Source organism: Elephas maximus, chromosome 9 (genome assembly GCF_024166365.1).
Source record: "Elephas maximus indicus isolate mEleMax1 chromosome 9, mEleMax1 primary haplotype, whole genome shotgun sequence".
Classification (NCBI taxonomy): Eukaryota; Metazoa; Chordata; class Mammalia; order Proboscidea; family Elephantidae; genus Elephas; species Elephas maximus.
In genome coordinates this window covers 82,534,878-82,559,441 of record NC_064827.1, presented here as the reverse complement: position 1 = coordinate 82,559,441, position 24,564 = coordinate 82,534,878, and the positions used below count along the sequence as shown (strand labels likewise).

Sequence of the window (24,564 nt, the reverse complement as noted above, 5' to 3'; positions counted from 1 at the left end):
CTCTGGACCTCAAACCACAGGTGGCAGTTTTCCTCATACACACCCCTCTTAATTTGCCTTGGACGTAACAGAATCAATTCTCCTTAAGTAGATTATTCCTTTTTTAATTTATCCACTTTATAGATTATTCTTGATTTTCTTTCCCCTGCCAGACAGCTGGGACCTGGGTCATGGACATTAGAGCTAGTATGGGGGAGGTTGCAGAGAGGAACAAAAGGGGTGTATATACCCACCAACTGTCAGTTCAAGGGATTCAGAGTCAGGAGAAAAGATTTAAGGGTGATAATTTGAATACTGGAAAGCGTAGGGCTGTGTATTTTATTTTCTTCGTAGGTGTGCTCTCCTGAGGAGCATAAAGACCCTGAATGCTGTCAGCAGTCACTGCAGGGTGGTGATTAAATCACTGCCATCTGCCCTGTGTTCTTCACCTTTCCACCAAGAGCATCCCACCTCTCCTGGCTCGGGGGTTTCTAGGTCACTTGAGAGTAGCAGATCATTTCATTGAGATGGGGTTGCATCTTTGGGTTGAACAATGTGGAATCTAGGGAGGAGTCCTGGGGGAATGGGTTTTAAAACCTAACACCCCTGACCAGTCTTACACAGAGACTCTGATCTTTGAAAGGTAGAAAAGCCTGGAGTTTCGTGATTTGATTTACAGGATATATGTGCACCATGGGACTCTACTGTTAGCTTTCCAAGTGTCTTACAGCCATCAGCAAATGAGTCCTTACTATACTTAATGAGATTAGTGGTGATATCTCGGTGTGTTTGATTAGAAAATAGAGGAGGAGAAGTGACTTTCAAGACCTCAGAGCAAATCAATCTTGAGTCCAGCAAGGGAATTCAGGATTGTCTATAAACTACTTTTCTTCTTCTTTCAAATCTGGTCTCTCATTGCAATTCTTAGAAAAACAACTTGGCTTCATTTCTGCAGCAAGAAGCCTTCTCCATTTGCATCAATCCCAAACTAGTTTACAGAAGATTTTATTTTACTTTTCTCAAAATAGCTCCCTTTAATCTCTCTCCTCCCTCCTTGTGCTTAACATTTCCTTTCAGAACCTGAGCTGGCTGGAAGAGAAAGAGAAGGAAGTTGTCAGTGCCTTGCGCTACTTTAAGACCATTGTGGACAAAATGGCAATTGATAAGAAGGTACTGGAGATGCTTCCAGGGTCAGCCAGCAAGGTGCTGGAAGCCATTCTACCCCTGGTGCAAAGCGATCCTCGAATTCAACACAGGTGAGTTGTTCTGCAGGCCTTGGCTGGGTCAGAGCAAGGGAAGACCTAGAGGCATCTTGCTTTGGGGTCACATCAAACTCAAAGTTCTAGGAACAGGGAGGAGTGTCAGGTAGGAAAAGGAACTTCTGCCCAGGCTATCCCTTGGTGCTATCCCAAGGTCAAGTTCAGGGTTATTCATGAGGTCTCAACATTGACCCAGATCTCTACCATCTCTAGGGATATAGCCACAGTGTAAGTCTGTGGTCATTTCCTTGCATTAGCTCAGTGGCAGTAATCACGTTGATTTAAACACATTTCTCCTAGTACTCTCAGTCAATTGACATTTAACCATGGTTTATTATGACATTAAATCCTATCGACATCTAACCTGTTAGAGTCCTTAGCTGCTCAGATGTAATCACCAAAGGAGGTAGAGCAGAACCCCATTAATGTATGAATTAGTGAAACACTTAACTGTGTCAAGCCAGGATCTCCCAAACACAGCACCTGGAGTCATTGGAAGTAAGGTATCACAGGTAGGGTCAGCCCTTGCCCCCGAGAATCTACTGTTAGGCAACGCTTTTACTGCTAGAGGGTACTTTCCTTGGTTGTACGAGCGGCGGCCCCCGTATTTCTTGTTAAGTACAGAAAGAAAAGCAATATTAAATGTAAAACTTAAATGAAAGCCTAACAGGAGCTATTTCTTGGGACGCTGTCAGGTTCCTGCTAGCTTTTGGTTTTTCTTCGTGCTACCTGTTCAGGATAATGTATCTCTCTTTCAATTCCTCAAGATGGTTTAGTGTTCACGTAGCCCCATGAGGCCTAAGCTTTTATGAACTGCTTTCAGAACTTGGCAAGGACGTGCATATTTTTCTTCTTCTGGGAGATAACGTGAACAGTGTCTTTATTTCCAAGAAGCTGTCTGCCCTGGAGCTTCTACCCTGGAGTTTCAGGTGACCTCTGTAGATTGTGGTCCTTTGGCTAGGAAGCTCACTGGAGCTAGTTGGTGGTGGGAGAGGTTTGATAAAGGCTTTGCCCTCCTACTGTTTTCATTTTTCCATGCCACTCTACTGCCCTGTAGGAAAAGCCACTGAGGCAACGAGGTTCTTCAGTGCACATGAATGTAATGTGCTGGCCACAGAGAGCCTTGAGACCAAGTGCTACGTTTGATAGTTTAACCAGCATCCAGCTCATAGGAGGCTCAGTGCTGGTTTCCTTGACTGAATGTGCCTAATGTCGTGCTAGTAATTGGGCAGAACATACAGTCAGATGCTCAGATAACTTTTTAAAGTACTCTCTAGTGGGAAAAGATGAACCCTACACACATTTTGAGAAAATGCTAATTTTGTGGCACAGAGTAGAAGCTCTGTAGGAAGGGAAAGTTGCAAGAGAGTTGGAGGGGACTTCCTAGAGGAGGAGGAGCTGGGGCCGGACCTGCGGGAAGGGGTAGGAATTGGATTGGCAGTGGGGAGAGGGAAGCAATAAGAACAAAGGAGCAGAGGCCAGCCAGGCATGGTGTATTCATAGGGAGGAGACATAAGCAAAGAGTGCATGAGCACTCTGCGACATTGACAGGAGGAGAGAGTGGGAAATGAGGACATGTTACCTCACCCAGCTGTCCTCAGGTACTAAGCTTCTTAGGGAGCGTCCAGGCAAGAGTCACCTTAGCTAAAACCTATGCTAGCAATGGTACCAAAAACCAAAACCCAGTGCCACAGAGTCGATTCCGACTCATAGCGACCCTATAGGACAGAGTAGAACTGCCCCATAGAGTTTCCAAGGAGCGCCTGGAGGATTTGAATTGCTCACCCTTTAGTTAGCAGCCGTAGCACTTAACCACTACACCACCAGGGTTTCCAGCAATGGTACAGTGTATTGCTATTAGGATTGTTACTTTGTTGCTTCCTGTTGACAAGTTACTTTGTAAACATGCAAACACTGCAAAATAATTGATCAAGTCATGTGATAATAGTTCGGGGTATTTGGGGGTTTTTGTTTGTTTTTTTCCCTCTATAAAAAAAAATTTTTTTTGGTGGGGGGAGGTTTTATTATTAGCCTCCCCGCCCACAAAAAAAGAAAAAAACCTGTTGCTGTCGAGTCAATTCCAACTCATAGCAACCCGATAGCAAAGAGTAGAACTGCCTCACAGGGTTTCCAAAGCTGTAATTCTTCGTAGAAGCAGAGTGCCACATCTTTCCCCCACGGAACGGCTGGTGGGTTCAAACTGCCAGCCTTTCGGTTAGCAGCCAGGCACTTAACCACTGTGCCATCAGGGCTCCCTCGTCTTATTAGCAAAAAAAAAAAAAAAAAAAACCCATTGCTGTCAAGTTGATGCCAATTCATAGCGACCCTACAGGACACAGTAGAACTGCCCTATAGGGTTTCCAAGGAACAGTTGGTGGATTCAAACTGCCAACTTTTTGGTTAGCACCTGATCTCTTAACCTCTGTGCCACCAGGGCTCCTGTTTTATTATACCCATTGCCTTAGAGTCGATTCCAGCTCATACCAACAAAAATTATTCAAAATGTATAACCAGTACCTAGAGGGAAAAAGGGAAGTGCCTGGATATAGCCATAAGGAACAATGAAATAACTTTTTTTTTTTCCTGGTAGTGCTTTGGCTAATATTATTTAAGTGATTTTTTTCCTTCTGAAATTCTGCCAAAGCCAGTGGTGATACTTTTATTGATCTCCCTGAAACTATTGAAAATACATTCTCAAATATTTCCTTTAGATTATTTCCAGCATCTCGTTCCTCCCGCTAGTGCAGTTTGTAAGCCAGGAAGGTATTTTCCCTGCCTTTTTTTTTTCTGCACAGAGCCTCTTCTGTGAGTTGGGTCTGGCAGACAGGCTCTTTGCCCTGAAAGCACCTAGAGACTCTGACAATTATGTCTGCCCTTTATACGATTAGCTTGGAAGCAGAATATTCCCCTGTGTCGAGGTGCTGAGAGACTAAGACAGGAAGGAGGGGTTCCTAGGTTCCTGGGACTGTCGTGGACTGGGCTTTGAATAAGTCAGCTGGCTCTGAGCCATGAGTGGAGAATTCTCCTTCTGTACACTGGAACACCCAAAGAGCAGGATCAGGGCTTGCCTTCGGTGCAGACTGCTCTGCTCCATTCCAGAAATAGGCCAGCAATGGGTTCACTGGCGGCATTTTCATAGCACAGGCCCCTCCTTCCTTTCTTAGTCTCTTAGCACCTCGACACGGGAATATTTTGCTTCCAAGCTAATCGTATAAAGGGCAGACATAATTGTCAGATTCTCTAGGTGCTTTCAGGGAAATGCTACCATCCAAAGCAGGTAGAAGTTAAGTATTATGTAAAGTGTTTCCCCCTTGTCATCTAATTATTGCCCTTCGTTTACAATGTGATGCTTTGGTGAAACCCGCTGTACAGGCACTTTAGCCAAAGGCAGCAGTCCTTGTTTACAGAGGCCGGACCTGGCCTTCTCAGGAAGGAGAGAGGAACGCATATCTGTAAGAAGTGTTTTTGCCTTCAGGAGGATCTGCACATAATCTAACACCCAGGAAAAGACCACAGAGTTCTCGTGTTCATTTCTCTTTTCCTAAGAGGACAGGCCCAACACCGAATACTTCTCGTTCATATTATCCCCTGAAGCAGCCCGACCTTGGTTTTCTTGGGGCTCCTTCTGTAAATTTCTCTTGTTTCTAATGAAATTGGAAAAGTTGGCTTTCAGTCTTTCCAACTCTGATTTTCTTCTGGTGGAACATGCACAGAGCAGAATGACTGGCTAAATGGAGATTTTAGATCTCTGGGAAGATTTTTTCCTCCTTACCTGATTCTGAACAGCTTCTTGTTGGAGTCTTGTTTGGTTTGGGTTTTTGTTTTAAATGGCTTTACAATATTATATCTTTGCTTCAAAATTGTACCTTCACTTCCTGAATATCTGCCTCGCTCTTTTCTTTTTTAGTTTTTTTTGGGGGGTGGAGGAGGGGGCAGCACACAGATATTCTATATTTTTCTTCCTCTGTTACAATGCATCATGATTGAAATGGAGAAATCATCCTTTCTGGAATTCTAAGAGAAAATGTCTTTAGTTATTTGAAAATATGTGGAATATGTAAGAATTCATTTTAGCCACCCATTGCAGCACCCTCAAAGTTCTCAGGGGTTGCTTTATGTGTGTTAGCGTCACAGCATAGCTGGTACCTACTCCTTTCTCCGTGAGCCAGCCCCGACACCTCAGCGTCTCACCTCACCTCTGATTTGTTGTCCTAAGGTAATCTTCATTAGCATGTTTCTCTGGCATCTCAGCCGTGGTTATAGTACAGAGATGAGGGAGCTAAGCCCATGTTATGAGGAATTCTAATAAATTACAGATCTGTTCAAGCTCAGAGTTGTTTCTTTAAAGGGACCCACCTACTAAAATTCTACAAACCTGTTGGCCTCTCATAACACATCTAAATGAATTTTAATCTGATTCAAAACAAGAGGTGCACAATGCTTTGACCTACTCCAGTGGTTAGTGACCAGGAGGAGGAAAGAGAGGGTGCTCCCTGAGAGATGTTGTCGGATCATGCGGAGGTGTGTGAAGGCTAAGAATGCATATTAACTCTCATGATGGAATTTATATTTGGAAAATGAGAAAAAAATTATAACTCAGATTAGACTGTAAGGCTCTACAAAATCTTCTTGGGTGGATTTAAGGATATGGACTCAGAGGAGAAAATGTTCGTTTACTAAAAGGAGGTGTTGGTTTTAAAAAGAGAGAGATTGAGAAACTCATCCTAACCACTAGGAAACTGATTCTGTCCTAAATGGATACCTTAAAGTCATGGTCATGGTTTAGATTTTTTTTTTTTTTTTTTAACACTCACATTAAAAATCTTTTCTAGCTCCGCCCTCTCCTCTTGCTATAGCCGAGTGTACCAAAGTCTCGCCAACCTCATTCGTTGGTCTGACCAAGTGATGTTGGAAGGTGTGAACTCAGAAGATAAAGAGATGGTGACAACTGTGAAGGGCGTCATCAAAGCCGTGCTGGACGGAGTGAAGGTACCGTGCATGGGTTCTAGGCAGTCCTGGTTAAGACTGACTATAACCTCTCTGCTGCATGCTTATCACAGTAAAAACTGGTTCCTGAACTAATGCATTAGAATGAATGCCTTCCAACTTCTCTGGAATGGTGTACTGCTCAGCCCGAAAGCTACTTAATTCTCTCAGGACTGATACAAATAGCTCTTGTAGCAATTCAAGCCTTTGGAGTACTTGTGCCTATAGTTGGAAAAGCTGCCAGGAGCAGTCAGCCTTTATTGAGCATTGTATTAAATTTTCTTGTATTAAAGATGTAAGTCTTTATATCACAGCTCTGACTGCGTGCTTGCCAGCTAGACAAAATGTAATGAAAATTGTTACGCACTGATGTTTAGCAAAACTCCCAGCATGTCAACCGTTACCTTTTCTTGTTCTAAGAACTTCAGGGATTCTTTGTTTAAAAAAAAAAAAAAAAAAAGGCAGGAATGAGATGAGTAAGAAATGAAACTGTCTGTATTTACTTGATTTGATATCCAATGTGTGGTCTGTGTATGTACTACTTAGGGCAGTCGGAAACAGCATAATGGAAAATGATGAATCATAGTTAAGGAGGGGGGTCTGGAACTGAGGTCCAGGGGTGAAATGCTAATTGAGAAAATAAGTCATGGTGAATGAGGAGCAAGGCAGAATGTAGAGTATGAAATGGATGAGGGCCTGTGGTTCCAGACTAGCGCTGTCAGCAGTGGCTAAGTAGAGACCCTGATGCTCTGGAAGGCTATATATAATGTAGAGGAAAGAGGCCTTGGGGCCCTGCTTAGTTTGAATCCCAAGTCCACCACATGTGAGTCTGTGACCTTGAGCAATTTACATTTACTAAACTGCTCTGTACCTTAGTTAACTCCTCTGTGAAATAGATACGGTACCTACATCATAGGGGTATAGGATGAATTAAATTATCTGATACCTAGAAAGCTCTTAGAACAGTGCCTGGCACACAGTAAACACTCAGACCTTATGTTATCTATCATTAATTCTGTGGTGCTAAGTGCATGCTTTGCGAACAGATCTCTTGGCTTGACAAAACTTGTGTCCCCTTCCTTTCTAGACCCTTTAGTTCAAAATTATAACTAACGTGCCTCTGTTAGACTGAATCCAGCACATCTAGATGGTGCCCGGCTCAGACTGCTCTGACAGGGATCACAATAGAGGATCCTGGACAGAGCTGGAGACAACTGTAGGATGAAATTCTAACTCACAAAAAAAAGACCAGACTTACTGGCCTGACAGAGACTGGAGAAACTTGGAGAGTATGGCCCCCGGACACCCTTTTAACTCATTACTGGAAGTTACTCCTGAGATTCAGCCTTCAGCCTAAGATTAGACAGGCCCATAAAACAAAATGAAACTAAATGGGCACACCAGCTCAGGGGCAAGAATGAGAAGGCAGGAGGGGACAGGAAAGATGGTCACAGGGAACCCAAGGTTGAAAAGGGGAGAGTGTTGACGTATCATGGGTTTGGCAACCAAGGTCACATAACAATATGTGTATTAGTTGTTTAATGAAAAACTAGCTCTGTAAACCTTCATCTAAAGTACAATTAAAAAGAAAAACCAAAATTATAGGTGATGTGCTTACCCCCGGTCACAAAAATTCATTTCCCACATACCGATGGTATCAAACTCCTGAAAGCTGCCTCCTTGGATTGACATTCCCTGTTAGCTTTGGTCTCTATGAGTCAGAATCGACTTGACAGCTCTGGAGAGTAGAATTAAGACTCCCAAAGGGTAAAAATTATAGAGCGGAGGATAACAATACAAACTGCTCCAGAATGAAATGTATTGGCTTGAGAAGTTTTGGTGGCTCCCTACCTCCAGCATCATTTAAGTAGAGGCTGGATGTGTCTGCCAGGGACTTTACTGAGTTCATTTAGAGGGAGGCCTAACTAGATGACATCAACATTTTCTTCTAATACCTGCCATGTTCTCTTCATTCCAAAAAGTTACTAGGTCCTACATTATCTATTTTGACCGGTGAGACTTGAGGGTGTAGCCCAGGGTGGCCATTGTAATAAGACCTTCTGTCACTTCATAGACTGTAGAGTACAGTCACATATGCTCTCCTGTTGATCTTCACAGTAGCTCTTTGAGGTCAGCAGGGCAGAGTGAGACGTGCCTGGGGTCCCACTTCATCAGTGTAGTCCACCTAACTGCTATTCCTGTCCAGGCTTCTGGAAATGCTATTATGGAAAAATGTTATTTTTCACACGGCACTGTTAAGGTGTCCCTCTACCAGATCGATTATGACAAGATGCCCGAAACAAGTTAGAGCACCCAAAACAGAAGAGATTGAGTTTCCACCCGTAAAGCTGTATTACATTCCAAAGTAGATTTCCTTTATGGAATCATTAGATTAAAGCACCACCGTATCAGTTGAAAGGCATGTCTAAAATATCAAGGTCTTTGATTTTCGAAGTGGCCAGGATAAAAGGAAAAAAAAGAGCAAGAAAAAACCTATAGATTATGAACCTGTCAATGTCTGAAAGTAAGTAACTTTTCTACAGAGCAAAGATCTCCTAGGTGAGGGGCTCCGTAGGTTCAGTTTTGTTTGATTTATTCAAGAAGCATTTATTGAGAACCACCAGTGTGCCAGACAGTGTGAGAGAACTGGGAGTGTAGTGATGAACAAAACCAGCACATCCCTAACCTTATGGAGCTTAAAAGACCACAAACAAAAATGCACAATTAAATCATTATAACTAGGACAAGGGCTACAAAGGAAAAAATGGTATATGACATTATTAGAGTGTACTGGTCACCTTCTTTTTTCAGGGTGGTCAGGGAAGGCTTCCCTAAGGAAGAGACAGTTAAGCCAGAGCCTGAAGGATGAGCAGGAATTGGCCTTTTATTGGAAGCTTTTCGTAGCTCCTGTAGTCAAGACATTGAGGACAACGGAGACACTCTGATGTTGTTATTTGTTATTAAGGTCTAATAGTGATAATAGCTAACATTTATCAAGGGTTTTTCTGCACTGTTTTATTTAATCCTCAGAACAAGCCTTTGAGGTATGAATTATTGCACCCCCTTCACAGATATGGAGCTCTAGTGGCTCAGTGATTAAGAGCTCAGCTGCTAATCAAAAGGTTGGCAGTTGAAATCCACCGGCTGTTCCCTTGGAAACTCTATGGGGCAGTTCTGCTCTGTCCTATAGGGTTGCTGTGAGTCAGAATCGACTTAAAGGTGCCAAGTTTAGATTTTTTTTTTTTTTTTTTTTGGTTCACAGATACGGAAACTAAGGCTCAGGCAGACAAGTAATAAGTGGCAAGATGGTGATTCACACCCAGGCCTGTTGAACACCCAGACCCTGTGCATACACATCACTCTCTGCTGCCTCTTACAAGGAGAAAGGTTCACGTTGGTCCCACCCTCAAGCCAGTTGACTTCCAGCCTCTCTCACTATCCCCAGCAGGCTGAAGGCACCTTATAAGCCCATGTCCTAGTGTGAGAGAGCCTCACTTGGCTGGGAGGGACCAGGACTACAGAAACAAAACACATTTATGAGGATGCGTTCATCCCGCTTGGAGAAGTGTTGACATGTTTCTTTAAACTGACTCACCGTCTTTCAAGTAACTCATTCACTTGCTAAATGGAATCTTTTTTTTTTTTTGAAAGGGCTGAAAAAGTGTTTTAAACAGGATCACTTTGTTTTTGTCTCTGAATGAGTTGTGAGATTTATCATTTAACACCCTCCCCCTCACAAATGCCACTTGTTGGATGTGTACTTTGGACAGGTTACTTCTTTGAGTCTCAAATAACCTTAAAAATATTTACCCTGTAGATCTAAAGAAAGATTAAGTAAGATAATGTATGTAGAGTGCTTGATACAGAGTAGATGTCTAGTCGCATGAGGTTGCTATGAGTCGAAATCGACTGAGGGCACCTAACAAGTACTGTTAAAAAATAAAAAATAAAAAGTATTGTTAGCTATAAAAAAACCCCACCAAACCCATTGCTGTTGAGTCAATTCTGACTTACAGCGACCCTTTAAGACAGAGTAGTACTGCCCCATAGGGTTTCCAAGGAACAGCTGGTGGATCCGAACTGCTGACCTTTTGGTTAGCAGCCAAGCTCTTAACCAGTGCACCACCAAGGCTCTACTGTTAACTATAGGAATGTTAATTTTTAAAACAGCTCACATTTAGGAGTCCTTGAGAATGAGTGTGGCTCTTTTTCATGTAATCATGTAAATCTCAGGTTAAAATACAGACTTCCGTTATCTGGCTTAGACAAGGTCTTTACTGGTAGGAGCCTGAGGCTCAGAGATGACAGTAACTGTCATCTCTGAGGAAGGAAGCCTCTGAGGAATTTAAAAGTCCTCAGTTTTTCTCTAGGAACCACACCCAGCCTGGGACCTGGCTGTTGGAGGACTGAGCCCATCAAAGTCAAACAGATATCCCAGTTTGTCCTTTTGATATCAGCATCCCAACTGTTAACTCTTCCCAACATACCCAGTTATATTTCAACTTTTCTTCTTAACTCAGACCTACAACTCTACCCATCTCCTTGGCTCTGCTTTGCCCTCTTTGCAAACCCTCCAGGGCTGTCGAACCTTCCTTGCAAAACTTAAGTCTCATATCTAGAGACCCTTCTTCCCACCCCCAACCACGCACACACTTTTTTTCTTTTTCTTTGCCCTCTTCTTACACTGATAAACTTGGGGAAATACTTTGTGGAATGCCAGCAGTCCTGTCACCTAAATTGGGCTTGCGTACCAGACTCAATTTGCGTAACAGGTGTATTTTGAAAGGAATGTTTTCCTGAGAATACCAGTTAGGATTAGGTTTTTCTTGTGACTTGGAAGTCATTGTTAGTTTTCTCACTTTTTGACATGACAGTATGTTCCAGGTTCATCTTAGGTTTTATTGAGATGTAATTTACATATCATACAATTCGCCTGTTTAAGGTACATAATTCAGTGGTTGTTAGTATATTCATAAAATTGTGCAACCATCATCACACTCAATTTTAGAACATTTTTATCACCCCAAAAAGAAATCTCATACCTTTTAGCTATCGCTCTGCACCCTTTCCAACCACCCCCCTCGCCATCCCTAAACCTATTGCCGTCGAGTCAAATTCTGATTCATAGTGACCCTATAGGACACAGTAGAACTGTCCCATTGGGTTTCAGAGGCTGTAATCTTTACGGAAGTAGACCGCCACATCTTTCTCCCGAGAACAGCTGTTAAGTTTGAACCGCCAACCTTAAGGTTAGCAGCCGAGCACTTAACCACTCTGCCACCAGGGCTCCTCCCCTGTCCCTTGACAACCATTAACCTACTTTCTCTGTCTATGGATTTACCTGTTCTAGACAGTTCATATAAATGGAATCATGCAATATATGGTCTTTTGCTGCTGGCCTCTTTTACTTAGCTTAATGTTTTTAAGGTCATCCATGTTGTAGCATGTATCAGTACTTCGTTTCTTTTTATTGCCAAATAATATCCCATTGTGTGGATGCACCACCTTTTATTCATTCATCATTTGATGGGCATTTGGGTTTCTACTTTTTAGCTATTATGACTAATAGTGCTCTGAACATTCTTGTACAAATTTTTGTGTGGACATATGCGTCTTAGTCATGTAGTGCTGCTATAACAGAAATACCACAAGTGGATGGCTTTAACAAAGAGGAATTTATCTCTCACAGTCTAGTAGGCCAGAAGTCCAAATTCAGGGCGTCAGCTCCAGAGGAAGGCACTCTTCTCTGTCGGCTCTGGAGGAAGGTCCTTGTTATCAATCTTCCGTTGGTCTAGGAGCTTCTCTGCACAGGAACCTCAGACCCAAAGGATGTGCTCTGCTCTGGGTGCTGCTTTCTTGGTGGTATGAGGCCCCCCTAACTCTGCTTGCTTCTCTCTTTTATATCGCAAAAGAGATTGACTTTAGACACAACCTAATCTTGTACATTGAGTCCTGCCTTATTATCATAACTCCCTCTAATCCTGCCTCATTAACATCATAGAAGTAGGATTGATAACACATAGGAAAATCACATCAGATGACAAAATGGTGGGCAGTCACACAATACTGGGAATAATGGCCTATCCAAGTTGACAGATATTTTGGGGGGACACAGTTCAACCCATGACAATATGTTTTTATTTCTCTTGGGTATATACCTAGGAGTGGAATTGGTAAGTCTTACAGTAACTCTGTTTAGTTTTGTAAGGAACTGCCATACTGTTTTCCTAAGAGGCTACATCATTTTACATTCCCACCAGCAGTGTATGTGGGTTACGGTTTCTCTACATCATCACCAATACTTGCTATTGTCTTTTTGATCCTTTTCATTCTAGTGGGTGTGAAGTATCATCTCATTGTGGTTTTCATTTACGTTTCTCTGTGGGGTCACCATAAGGAGCCCTGGTGGTACAATAGTTAAGCACTTGGAACCCACCAGCCACTCTGTGAAAGAAAAGACCTGGTGATCTGCTCCCATAAAGATTGGGGAAAAAAAAAAAAAAAAAACCATACCCACTGTTGTCGAGTCAGTTCTGACTCATAGCAACCCTATAGGACAGAGTAGAGCTGCCCCATAGAGTTTCCGAGGAGCGCCTGGCAGATTCAAACTGCCGGCCTATTGGTTAGCAGCTGTAGCACTTAACCACTACGTCACCAGGGTTTCCCTGTAAAGATTACAGCCTAGGAAATCCTACAGGGTAGTTCTTCTCTGTCCTATAGGGTCGCTATAAGTTGGATCTACTCAGTGGCACACAAACAGCAACATGGGGTCACCATGAGTCTACTCAATAGCAACTAACAACAACAGTGACTAATGATAATGTCCCTAGGTGGCGCGAACTGTCCCCTCTTGACTGCCAGCCTAAAGGTTGTAGTTTGAACCCACTCCGTGGTACCGAGGAAGAAAAGGCCTGGCAACATGCTTCCTTTACAACTATAGCCAAGTAAACCCTAAGGGGTAGGTCTGCTCTGTAACACGTAGGGTTACCATGGACTCGATGGCAGCTAATAACAACAATGGCTAATGATGTTGAGCATCTTTTTTCATGTGTTTGTTTATTATTTGTATATCTTCTTTGGAGAAAATGTCTATCGAGATCCTTTGTCCATTTTTAAATTGGGTTTTTTGTCTTTTTATTATTGAGTTGTAATCATAAGTTTCTTACACAGATCTGGAATCAGTCATTTCTCTGAGGAGCCTGGGTTTTTTATATTGAGAAATGGTATTTAGAGACAACAGTCTGAGTTCTAAGGTTGCTCATTGCTACCTTATGCTTGGTCACTGGTTCTAGGTCTTTTCAGTGGACAGAGTTTGGAAGTACATGTTTAGTTCCCTTAAAACAAAACACACCATGAATTTATAGTGATACTTCCATTCAAATTCAGAACCACGAGGGTTTTTAATTAAACTCATCAAAACTGTACCTTAATTTTCTTCCTCTCACACCAAAAACTCCAGTTTTCAACAATACCAACATAGCGACTCACACTTTTTCCCACAATACAAACACAACAATCTCAGAATAACAACACGAACTACCTTCATCAATATGATCATTAAAAAAGGATGTAAGATTTTTTTTAATTACCCTATTAGGAAGGTACAGTCAAACTCTATGTTTTAAAATCACTTGAAATAGTTTCCCTTTATGTGGTTATATAGTATATTTGTTGAGTATTTACTGTATGCCAATGGTTTTCACATGGTGGTGTATGGAGCACCGGGGCCCCATGGAATTGCCTCTCCCCCTTTAACATGGGCAGCTCCACTTTTTATGGATTTTGTAAATTAAGTTTCTATGTAAGATTTTTTTAAGTACTCTACTGTTTAGAAAAAAAAGAGAAGAAAAACAACTATTATATGTAGTAGAAATTTTTTTCTATCAAAAAAATCAAGTTTTTATTTCAGCTTCATACATTCAGGTTTTGGGGTTTTTGTTTTTTTAAATAATAAGGTGGCATAAAGTAAGGTATCTCTCTTCCCTCTAATAACCCTCTCCCCAACCTGTTTTTTGCGAAGTTAGTAAGCATATTATGTAATAAATCTGCTAACATAAAACACTACACAAACATTTACTTACTTTTGTATAATTCTCAAGGGTATTGGGTATAGGAGTTGTGGTGGCAGCGTCTCCTCCTTTTATTTGGCACATATGTACTTTCTGGTTCTGGTTACTCTGCTGAGTTATATTGCCTAGTTCAAAGGCCAAAAGATCTTTGTTTTATCTTTCAACTATCTAAAAGCTTCTTTAGGCCTTTTTTTTTTTCCCCTCTAGGTGACTGCTGCAAGCTTTTATTGTTCGAATCGTAGCTCTTGCCTCAACCACATTATTTCACTTTTTGAATACAAAGGTCTCCTGGTTTTAGAATTGTACCCCTCTCTTCCCCAGCAACATAGACCCTGTCTAGCACAGCTTCTGGGTAGGTCTCATCATCATCTGATTTGCTGTGGTAGAGAATTTGAGATTGTGGTGGAGAATTCTGAGCTGCCTTGCTTTTAGGCTATATGAGGAATGCCACCTAGGCTTCCTGACTGGGAGGGAACCCCCCAGGAGCTGATTTCAGGAGTTAACTGCGACCTCAGTTTGCTTCTGCATCTTGAGTGCTTAGTGCTCTGCCCCGTCTTGATTGCATATGAGAAGGAAGAGTCTTTCCTGGTCCTGTTGCTGGCTTTTGTACTACTAAGGGTATGGGTAGGGAAGGTCCCTTTTTGTCACCATTAAAAAAAAAAAATCACATTGGGTCAGAAACCCCTGTGATTTCTTTATTCAACTTCAGTTACAGAAAATATCTCCATTGGTCTATATTCGGTGTTCTTGGTGACCCAGACTCAATCCAAGACATCTGAAGAATTTGACTTAGAAGAACTGACTGGTAGAGGCATTACGTCAGGTTCATAAATGCATGTCTCCCTGGGCTGTGGTCCCCAAACCCAGGATATTCACAGGGACGAAAAAATGACAGAGGATAAACAGAGATGGATCAGGATGGGGCATAGGCAGGAGCAGAAGGTCACAGGTTGTAGAACGGTGTGTTTTTCAGTTAAAGTGTGGTTTCCCTCTGGTCTGGATCTGGAGGACATTGGTCTGATGCTTGAGGACCCTGTGGTGGGGGTAGTGTGGCAGTGAGTCTTAGGAGGTTGGTGTTGCCAGGGGGCACCTCACCAGGAGCACTTTTATCGTGCAGCCTGTGTGCCCCTCTGGCAGGCAGGGGCTTTGTCTTAGCGCCAAGAAGAAAATGTGAAGGTGGATAGCATTGTGCTGCCTGCCCTCTTACTTCAGCACCAGAGCTATAGTTTGACTCATTGAAGATCATTGAAGCTTCTCCAGTGCTTTGATCATTTTCAATATGAATAAAATTATGTGGAAATAAAGTGTTACATATTTAGAAAATACTCTTTTTTGACTTTAGAGAACTAATGACCCATGAACTGGGCCAATTGTTGGCTATAGACGTATAGTCAAGTGCAGTCTTTTAACCTGTGCCTCAGAATAAGAGAAAACCCTGACATCCCTGTAAGAAATTCTGGTAACCCTTCCCTGTAAGAATCACTGCCATTTTCTGTATATTCCCAACAGCAATAAGGTTTGTGGTACTCATTTTCTGACTTTTGAAAACAAAATAAGATTTTTTTTTCTAATCCATGTATTAACACCAAATTAGGATTGCCTCCCTGGGAAGTGGGATAGCTGCCTTGGGGCTGTGTCTGCCTCTCTCCTGAGATGCACTGATTGCCATGAGTCAGTTTACCAAGGTGTGCTTCAGACACACCCTGAAGTAAGCTCTTCTTGTATCCATGCTCAGACTAAGAGTTTAACTAAACAGGTGAGCCGTAATGAAATGAATCTCATTTGACTTGTTTTCTACAAGTATTTATCGAACACCTGCTGTGTGCCAGGCACTGTCCTGGGTACTTGGTATACAGTAGTTGCCAAGACAGACATACCCTCAGCAAACATTCACCACCTCCAGCTGCTGTCATCTGCCAAGAGGCACAGATCTCCAAGATACCATTTTCTGCCACCACGGAAAAGGCTGAGACCTTCAGTAGGTGGAGTTGGCCTCCTACATTACAAGTGGTCAGCTCTGAATCAGGTTAGGCTGTTAACACAGTAGCCAGATGTGCGCATACTTTAAGAGCTCTCCTCTGTGATAGGTTAGGCCAGTTGAGCCTAAAGATCTTCCGGCTAGTCTGTTTGGACAGGAAGGTTGGTAGTGAATGAAAAAGCTGCCTGCCCTTTTTACGCACTTTTTTCAAGCCTAGGTCAGTGGACTGGTGGAGGAGGGAGTTGCTGCAATCTGGACACCGTCTTGGAATTTGGGTGCATGCTTGCACATGTGTGCCTGTCATTCCATGATTTTTTTGCCATCATTCATGAGTTGAGTTTTGCACAGCTGCGTCTCCAGAAAGATGACAGTCTAATTATAATTGCTCATGAATCAATGAAGAATTGGAGGAATTTTTTCCTATGTCAGCAGATACAAATGTGCAGGCTTTTCTCTGTTCCTTTTGCCTTTCTTAGGAGCCCTGGTGGTGCAGTGGTTAAAAGCACTCGGCTGCTAACTGAAAGGTCGGCAGTTCAGATCCACCAGCTGCTCTGCTGAAGAATGATGTGGCAACCTGCTTCTGTAAAGATTTACAGCCTTGGAAACCCTACGGGGCAGTTCTACTCTGTCATATAGGGTCACTGAGTTGGAATCAACTTGACAGCAACAGGTTTGGTTTTTTGCCCTGTTGTAAAGAAGAGTGAACCTGAACATGGGGCTTCCAAGTCACTTTGGTCTAGTGCTCCTTGATTCCCGGATTTCGTAATACCCTCCACATGGCCTGGCAATGAGCTTTTTAGGAAGTGCTGCCTCTCCCACTCTCCTCCAGGCTACAGGCTATAAAGGGGCTGCCGCCCGACTAACTGCAATCCGTTCTAATTTACATAGTCGCTTATCTTTCCATCCTTGTCCTGTCTGTCATCCCCAGCTAGGTTACTATTCCTTAAATATTTGTAAAGTTTTATTTAACTTCTAAATTGTGGTAACAGTAAAATATCAACGTTCTTTTTGCTTCTGGTGCTTAGGATCTTAGCTCACTTCTTCACATTTCTCTTGGATACTACAAAATGGGATGGCATTTATTCTGGCTATATAGAATACATGCTTTTAGCTCTTTGGTTTTCGTTTTTGTCTTTTTTTTTTAGTATTTCAGAAGTAATACATGTTCATTGTAGAAAATTTAGAAAATATAAATAAACAATAACAAGAATATAAGGGGTGTTTAATAAACATGTTTTTTGTTCTATACATGTATTCTTGGTTTTATGTCCAAAAATAGATTCATACTATATATACCAATGTACCTCCTGGGGTCATTTTTTCACTTAACGTTGTAGTAAGATCATCATTCCATGTAATTACATATTCTTATTCCAACTTTGTTTTTAATAGCCATGTAATGATGCATTCATTGTTTGGCTCTTTCATTGATACAATCAGTCCTTATTGTTGAATATTTAATTATGGAACATTGAATAGTCTAATTTTATCTATTATAAATAATGCTTTGATGACCATCCTTTGTGGCTTAATTTTTGTACCCATTCATGACATTTCCTTGGGCACAAGTTCTTATAAGTAGAATGCAAATATTGAATGCTTTTGTATATGCTGACGAGTCATCCTCTGGAAAGACTGCCTGAAACGTTACTCTCACCCACTGTGTCTGGAAGATTCTATCTTATTATCAGCAGAGCTGGGGGAGCTGGGGAAGCTGGTATGCTTATTGATAATTGGTATTTACATTTGTGAATTTCTTCTTTGATATTTCATTTGGTGTGTTCATCTTTTTTCTAGTATTGAGTTTTTTTTTTTTTTTTTTAAAACAGCCCTTGCCCTTTGCCTGTCACATGTTTTGCATTTTTTGTGTGTACGTTTTTTGAGTTTTAACAGACTTTGCAGTCTCTGATTTAGGAACATGCTTCTATATTACCCACTTGCATCCATTGCTGCCTCTTCTGTAACTGTAGAAATAGGTGTTTATGCTGAAAGGCTCCTCAAACACAAGTAGGTCCTATCCAGACGTCCATCCACAGGAGAATAGATGAATCGTGAGTGTACATACGTTGGAAAACTACTTAGCAACGAAAAGGAGCAAAAGGACTTGGTGGCTGGCGATAAATGAGGGTGACTGCTAATGGATACAGGGCTTCTTTTTGGAGAGAAGAAAGTATTCTAAAATTGATTATATTGATGGTGACACAACTCTGGGCATACTAAAAACCATTGACGTGTATACTTTAAGTGAGTGATTTCTTATGGCATGTGAATTGTGTATCGATAAAGCTATTTAAGAAAAGAAGACAGATGTAAAAGTGCTCTTCAGACAAAAAAAAAATTAGAAGTTAAAAAATGATTGAGTTGGAGCAGATTGACTGGACAGGGTGATTGAAGTGTTTGTATTTTTTGGGTAGTGGTTACATGGGTATATGCAATTGTCAAAACTCATTAAACTGGAAAAATGCATTCTAACTGAACAAAATAACAAATAGGCCCTGACCACTTCATTTTTTTTTTTTTTTACACCTGTGATTTGAAAATGCTTGCTTTTCCTTCTTTGTATTTTACTCCTTTATTCATTTACCCCTGGTATTTTAGTGATTCTAAAGACACATCTTCTGCTGGGTAAAATGTTTTTAACTTTCCGTTCATTGACAGAGATCCTCAACCAGTTCATCGTGGGGTACCAGCTGCCACCACACCCCCGTGACCAGCTCACTTTGGGAAACCACCCCTTCCTGAAGCCAGAGATTTCATCATTATTGGACATCATCATGCATACAATATAGTGGCGTTAGGAAACTGAAAAGTAGTCCTTCCCCCACAAAGTGACTGGAAATTTATTCTACTGGGAATTTAGTTTGTGTGAAAAACTTAGTCATTTTGAGACAGTGGGATTTTTCATTTCCCCCTTCCAAGAGGAAGTGCCTTTGTGCATCTGAAATGTCTAGCATGCTATGAAGGTATTTTTGGAGGGTAGGGGACATTTTGGGAAGTCATGCAGAGTACCTAAGTCAAATAACACTTGCATTTATGGTGTGTGGGGAATCTGTAGGCACAAAAACGAGACGCAGCAGTGGAGGACAGACAACTGACCTACCTTGTTGTGAAAAATCAGCGATGAAAAGCAACTTTCCTGTGCCTCATTGCTCTTCTTTTGTGTGGGGTGTAGGAGCTGGTCAGACTTACCATCGAGAAGCAGGGGCATCCATCTCCAACAAGCCCAGTGAAGCCCAGCTCCCCGGCCTGCAAACCTGACAGGTGAGTGCTGACGAAACCTTCTGGTCACTGCTGTATTCAGTTGCAAAGTCTACACCTGAGAAAGAATGCGAGCCAAATCGGGTAGCCCACGTTGGGTAGACTGTGTGGGGCCTGTACTTCCTCTTTCAATAATAAGTTCTGGATGAGGGTCTGTGTTACTTTAAAATGTGTATACTTCACACACATTTTGGAGTATTGCCTGTTCCAAGCTTAAATACTGAATATGCGTCTTTCTGAGGTCAGTGTGTGAGGGCGTACAGTGACACGCACCAGTGCTTTCCTGACCAACTTCATTTCATAATTCGAGAGACCCTTTTAGGGTTGCATTTTGGAGATTTGGCTTGTGAGCATTTAAGTTTTTATAATATTATCTTTACCAAGAAAATAAACCGAGGGTAGCAATGGACCATTTTAATGTATGGCAATAATTTCTACTACAAGCCCCTAGTAAAAATGTGAAACATAAATTTGGAGCATTTTAGGGAGGCTTTAGGTCATTCAGTCTAAAGATTCCTTTTACAGATGAGGAAGCTGACATGCAGAGAGTGGGGCACTTGGCCAAAATCCCATTAGGGATCAAACCAGATTTGAAACTTCGTCTGAGCTGGAGTCCAGTGCTGTTGTACTGAGAGCTCCTGCTCCACAGCCTGTCCCCACCCCCATCATCCCCTTGCTCTGGTCCCATTCATTATAACCCTTTCAGGACCTCCTGTAACCCCAGCTTCTTTTACATTCTTCAGCCAGTCTGAGCTCCCCCTGACAGATCGAGAGATGGAGATTCTAAACAAGACAACTGGGATGTCGCAGTCGACTGAGCTGCTCCCAGACTCCATGGATGAAGAGGTCGCACCTCCCAAGCCCCCTTTACCTGGCATCCGGGTGGTTGATAATAGGTAACGATGCTATCACACTAATTTCTGTTTTTCTGGCACCTACCCCCACTGCCAACTATTTATGATATAATTTGATGAATGAAGAGGTAGAGTGAGCAAAACAAGAAGATGGTTAGGATAAGAACTGAGAGCTCAATCCCTTGCTCTTTAGAAACTTTGAAAGTTTGACCTAAAGTCTTATTGCCCTTGCCTTTTAGCCTTAGCCTTAGCCAAGTGAAAACTGGTACAATGTATTCTATTAAAGGGGAAAAAAGGGTTTTTTCTTATTTTAGATTTTTTTTTTTTCTTGCCATTGGAGACTTGATTTTAGCAGAAAGGGAGCGGGGCAGGAGTTGAAAGAATGGAAACTAGGTGTGCGAGAGTTTAATAATGAAGGAATTCCACATTCTGTAACCTAATATCTTTGTAAAGAAATTTTTGTTTGAGTTGTTTGATTTGATTGGCGTTGTTTGTCTGTTTCAGCCCTCCACCAGCATTGCCACCCAAGAAAAGACAGTCGGCTCCATCCCCTACCCGAGTGGCTGTAGTGGCCCCCATGAGCCGAGCTACCAGTGGCTCCAGTTTGCCTGTAGGAATTAATAGGCAGGTAATGCAGCCCTGTCTGAAAAGGCACAGGAAGAGTTTGAGTTCTGGGATTTGGTTCCTAAAGCTGCAAGAAACCAAGTGGTCTTCAGACCCTGCTGTTAGTCAGAATGAGAGGATCACTATTGGAGAGGTTGAAGTCTTCTTAGTCATCCTTCTCTCTCCAAGACATGGTAGAAGTTCCCATATGGGGAGTGGGGAAAGGAGACTGGATTCAAAGGGGCATTTCCTGAGGACAGCTGAGTCCAGCCTAAGGAACTTGTCTTGCCGCGCACCCTCAGAATTTCTAAAGGCTTCTTTCGCTTTAGTCACAGATACATTGTTCTATCGCTTACATCAAAGATGGGAGTTTCCAATAGGTTTCCGAGCTTGGTAGCGTTTCCTTCTCTAAGTTAATGTACCGATTCCCTCTTCCCTGTTTTCTGCCACCACTTCTCAGAAGTGACTGGGTTTGTTTGTTTATTTTTCCACCTGAGGATTTTGACGTTGACTGTTACACACAGAGACGCCTGTCAGGAGGCAGCCACTCATACGGTGGAGAGTCCCCTCGCCTTTCCCCCTGCAGCAGCATAGGCAAGCTCAGCAAGTCAGACGAGCAGCTGTCCTCTCTGGACAGGGACAGTGGGCAGTGCTCCCGGAACACAAGCTGTGAAACACTAGGTGAGCTATAGGCCTCTCACACCCCACTCTGCTTGGGCAGACGTCCTCATTCTGTCTCATTATTTCTCGATGGTTTCTTTGGGGTCATGCTGTCCTGGGTTCAAATCCCAGGTAGGCCAGTCATGGGCTTGATGACCTTGGTAAAGTCATTTAAAAGCTGAGCCTCAGTTTCCTCATCTACAAAATGAGGATAACAATATCTGCGTCTCAAAGAGGTTGAAAGTTTACCTGAAGTAACAATGTGAAACCACATAGTACTCAAATGGTAGCTATTGTTACTGTTAATCTGTCAGTGTGCAATTTGACTCTCTTTACCAAAATTAAGAGCCGTCTGTGCTCAGAGCTGGAGACAAAGGGGGACAGCCCCTGACAATATTTGCTGGAAGTTAAAGGCAAGCTGGCAGCATGTGGTAACATCTCATAGGTGCTGAATTCGTGCTGCTATGTTTGCGTGACTGTAGGAAAGGTAGTTTGACAATAGGTTTAAAGAGCACAAAGCTGTAATATCCCTGGAACTAGGTATTACACCAATAAGAATTTATTCTAACAACACAATGAGAGATTTGTGACAAGATTTCTGTCCAAGGAGGTTAATCTCAGCATTATTAGGAGTAGTAAAATACTAGAAACACTTGAAATACTCATTGGTGGGAAATTGGATGAATTATATAATACATTCATTTGGTGAAATAATACGTAGCTATTAAAAATCACTTGTGATATATAAATAAATGGAAAAAAAGTCCTAGAAAAAAAGACTTTAAAGAAATACATCAAAATGCAGGCTGTGATTGTAATTAGATTATGGGATTATGGGTGATTTTTATTTTCTTGATATAGCTTGCTTTCCATATTTTCTACAATGGCCATGTGTTTTTAAGTAAGAAATTAGAAAAATACAAAGAATAGTAGAGCAAACAGTGGTATTGTCCTGTGTTTTACTTTTATAGTCAGGGAAAAATGATGAAGAATATACAGTAAGGTGAGACCCCTGTACGGATGAGACCAAGGACATGTGTTCGCCCTGCTGTACTGAACAAGACTGGAAAAGGGAAGAAGAGTGAGGTTGTTTCTTTCTGTGGGACCTTGTGGTAACAGATGTTTTTTTCCCCTGTTGTGAATGCAGATCACTATGACCCTGACTATGAATTCCTCCAGCAAGACCTCTCTAACGCAGACCAGATACCTCAGCAAGTGGCCTGTAACCTTAGCCCGTTGCCAGAGTCCTTGGGGGAGTCTGGGTCTCCATTTCTTGGCCATCCTTTCCAGCTGCCTCTTGGCAGCTGTCCACAGCCAGAGGGGCCCTTGGCCCTGGGGCAGCAGACAGACACACCGCCTGCTCTCCCAGAGAAGAAGCGCCGGAGTGCAGCCTCCCAGACCACGGACAGCTCTGGCCGCAGGGTATCCTACGAGCGGCACCCCTCGCAGTATGACAACATCTCCGAGGATGACCTGCAGATGCCAGCCTCAGTCCAGTCCATCCCCTTCACACCCTTTGCTGCCATTCTCCCCTTTCAGCAAGGAGGGTCCCCGGCCCCTGTCGAGTTTGTGGGTGATTTCACTGTTCCAGATTCAACGGGTGACCCAGAAAAACCACCACCTCTCCCAGAGAAGAAAAACAAACACAGTAAGCTTTAGTTGAGCTATTTTAAGGAAGCACATTTTGTAACATGAACTGGTGTTATGTTTTATTCCTACATTAGGCCAGAACCAAATCAGGGGCCTCATTGTTTCATAAAAGATAGGACCGCAGGTACTCAGACACTTCTGGAAGCTGTGATTTCTCAATACTGGTGACCATTTTTAAAAACCAAAATTTTTAAAAGCCTGATAAGCTGACCTCTCCTGTGGTCTCTGTAAAAGCTTCGGCCAGAGCCCCACAAACCCAGAGTGCTCCTTCTGCTTGAGAGTGGGAGGCACTGACCCTTCTCCCCTGAGCACACAGGGACAGAGCGGCGTGGCAGTCAGGGCAGCCTTCCTGCAACACCTGCAGAAAGCAAAGTAGAAATTTGGATTTTAAAAATAGAAATTTCCTAGCACATGCTAATTTTCTGAGCATTCCTGCAAGTACGCAAGGTGGCTGTTTAGAGAAACATAACTGGGTGCTGGCCCTGCCCTCTGTCTGCAGGCGCTGAAAACAGCGAGCTCAAATAAGGACATGAAATTTGAAGTTGCTGAGCAGGAGCAGGGAGCCCTGGTGGCGCAGTGGTTAAGAGTTATGCCTGCTAACCAAAAAGTCAGCAGTTCGAATCCACCAGATGCTCCTTGGAAACTCTATGGGGCAGTTCTGCTCTGTCCTGTAGGGTCACAATGAGTCAGAATCAACTCGATGACAATGGATTTGGTTTTCTGGTTAGCAGGAGTAGCTGAGGACACTTCATGGATCAGACATTTTACACTCTGATATTATTAGAGCCCAGAAGAGAGCTGACCTTCTGAAATATTTGTATTTTGAATGCTTTCCTAGTGAAAATTTTATTTTCTGCTAGCTCCCCTAACTAGTCCACACCATAGATTTTCCTGGGTCTCTCTCCCTGTCCCCATCCTCTCCCGGAATTCACAAACACAATTCTGCTTTACTCTTCTCGGGCTGACCAGCTCTCTCCATTCTGGTGTGAATGTGACCAGCTGCTGGACTCCCTGACCTCAATTGAAGCATCCAGCAGAGGACTTCAGTGAGCTAGGGACTGAATCTCCATTCCAAATTCCCAAATGAGAGCCCCTCCGTTCTCAGAAAAAGGAAGCCCTAGCTTCTCAGACTAGCAGGGTTTGTCCCGAGGATTGCCTGGGCGGTCAGGGGAAGGAAAGCAGTAGGAGGTGCAGCTGATGGTGTAATGTGCTCCCAGCTCTTCACTGGGTGTTGCCCTCCTTACGTAATGACCTCAGTGGTGTGGTCC

The 24,564-nt window shown here is 42.6% G+C and overlaps 1 protein-coding gene across 5 annotated transcripts in view; it reads left to right on the top strand.

Annotated features, from left to right (window-relative positions):
- Positions 1–24,564, top strand: part of RAPGEF1 (Rap guanine nucleotide exchange factor 1) — a 158,005-nt gene that overhangs the window by 85,198 nt on the left and 48,243 nt on the right. For all 5 annotated transcript variants that reach the window (XM_049896938.1, XM_049896937.1, XM_049896942.1 and 2 more), the window contains 7 exons: positions 1,057–1,235; positions 6,071–6,227; positions 19,444–19,532; positions 20,273–20,425; positions 20,888–21,011; positions 21,484–21,667; positions 22,794–23,294. In XM_049896938.1, the coding sequence (XP_049752895.1) occupies positions 1,057–1,235; positions 6,071–6,227; positions 19,444–19,532; positions 20,273–20,425; positions 20,888–21,011; positions 21,484–21,667; positions 22,794–23,294 (1,387 nt within the window). The remainder of the gene's footprint in view (positions 1–1,056; positions 1,236–6,070; positions 6,228–19,443; positions 19,533–20,272; positions 20,426–20,887; positions 21,012–21,483; positions 21,668–22,793; positions 23,295–24,564) is intronic.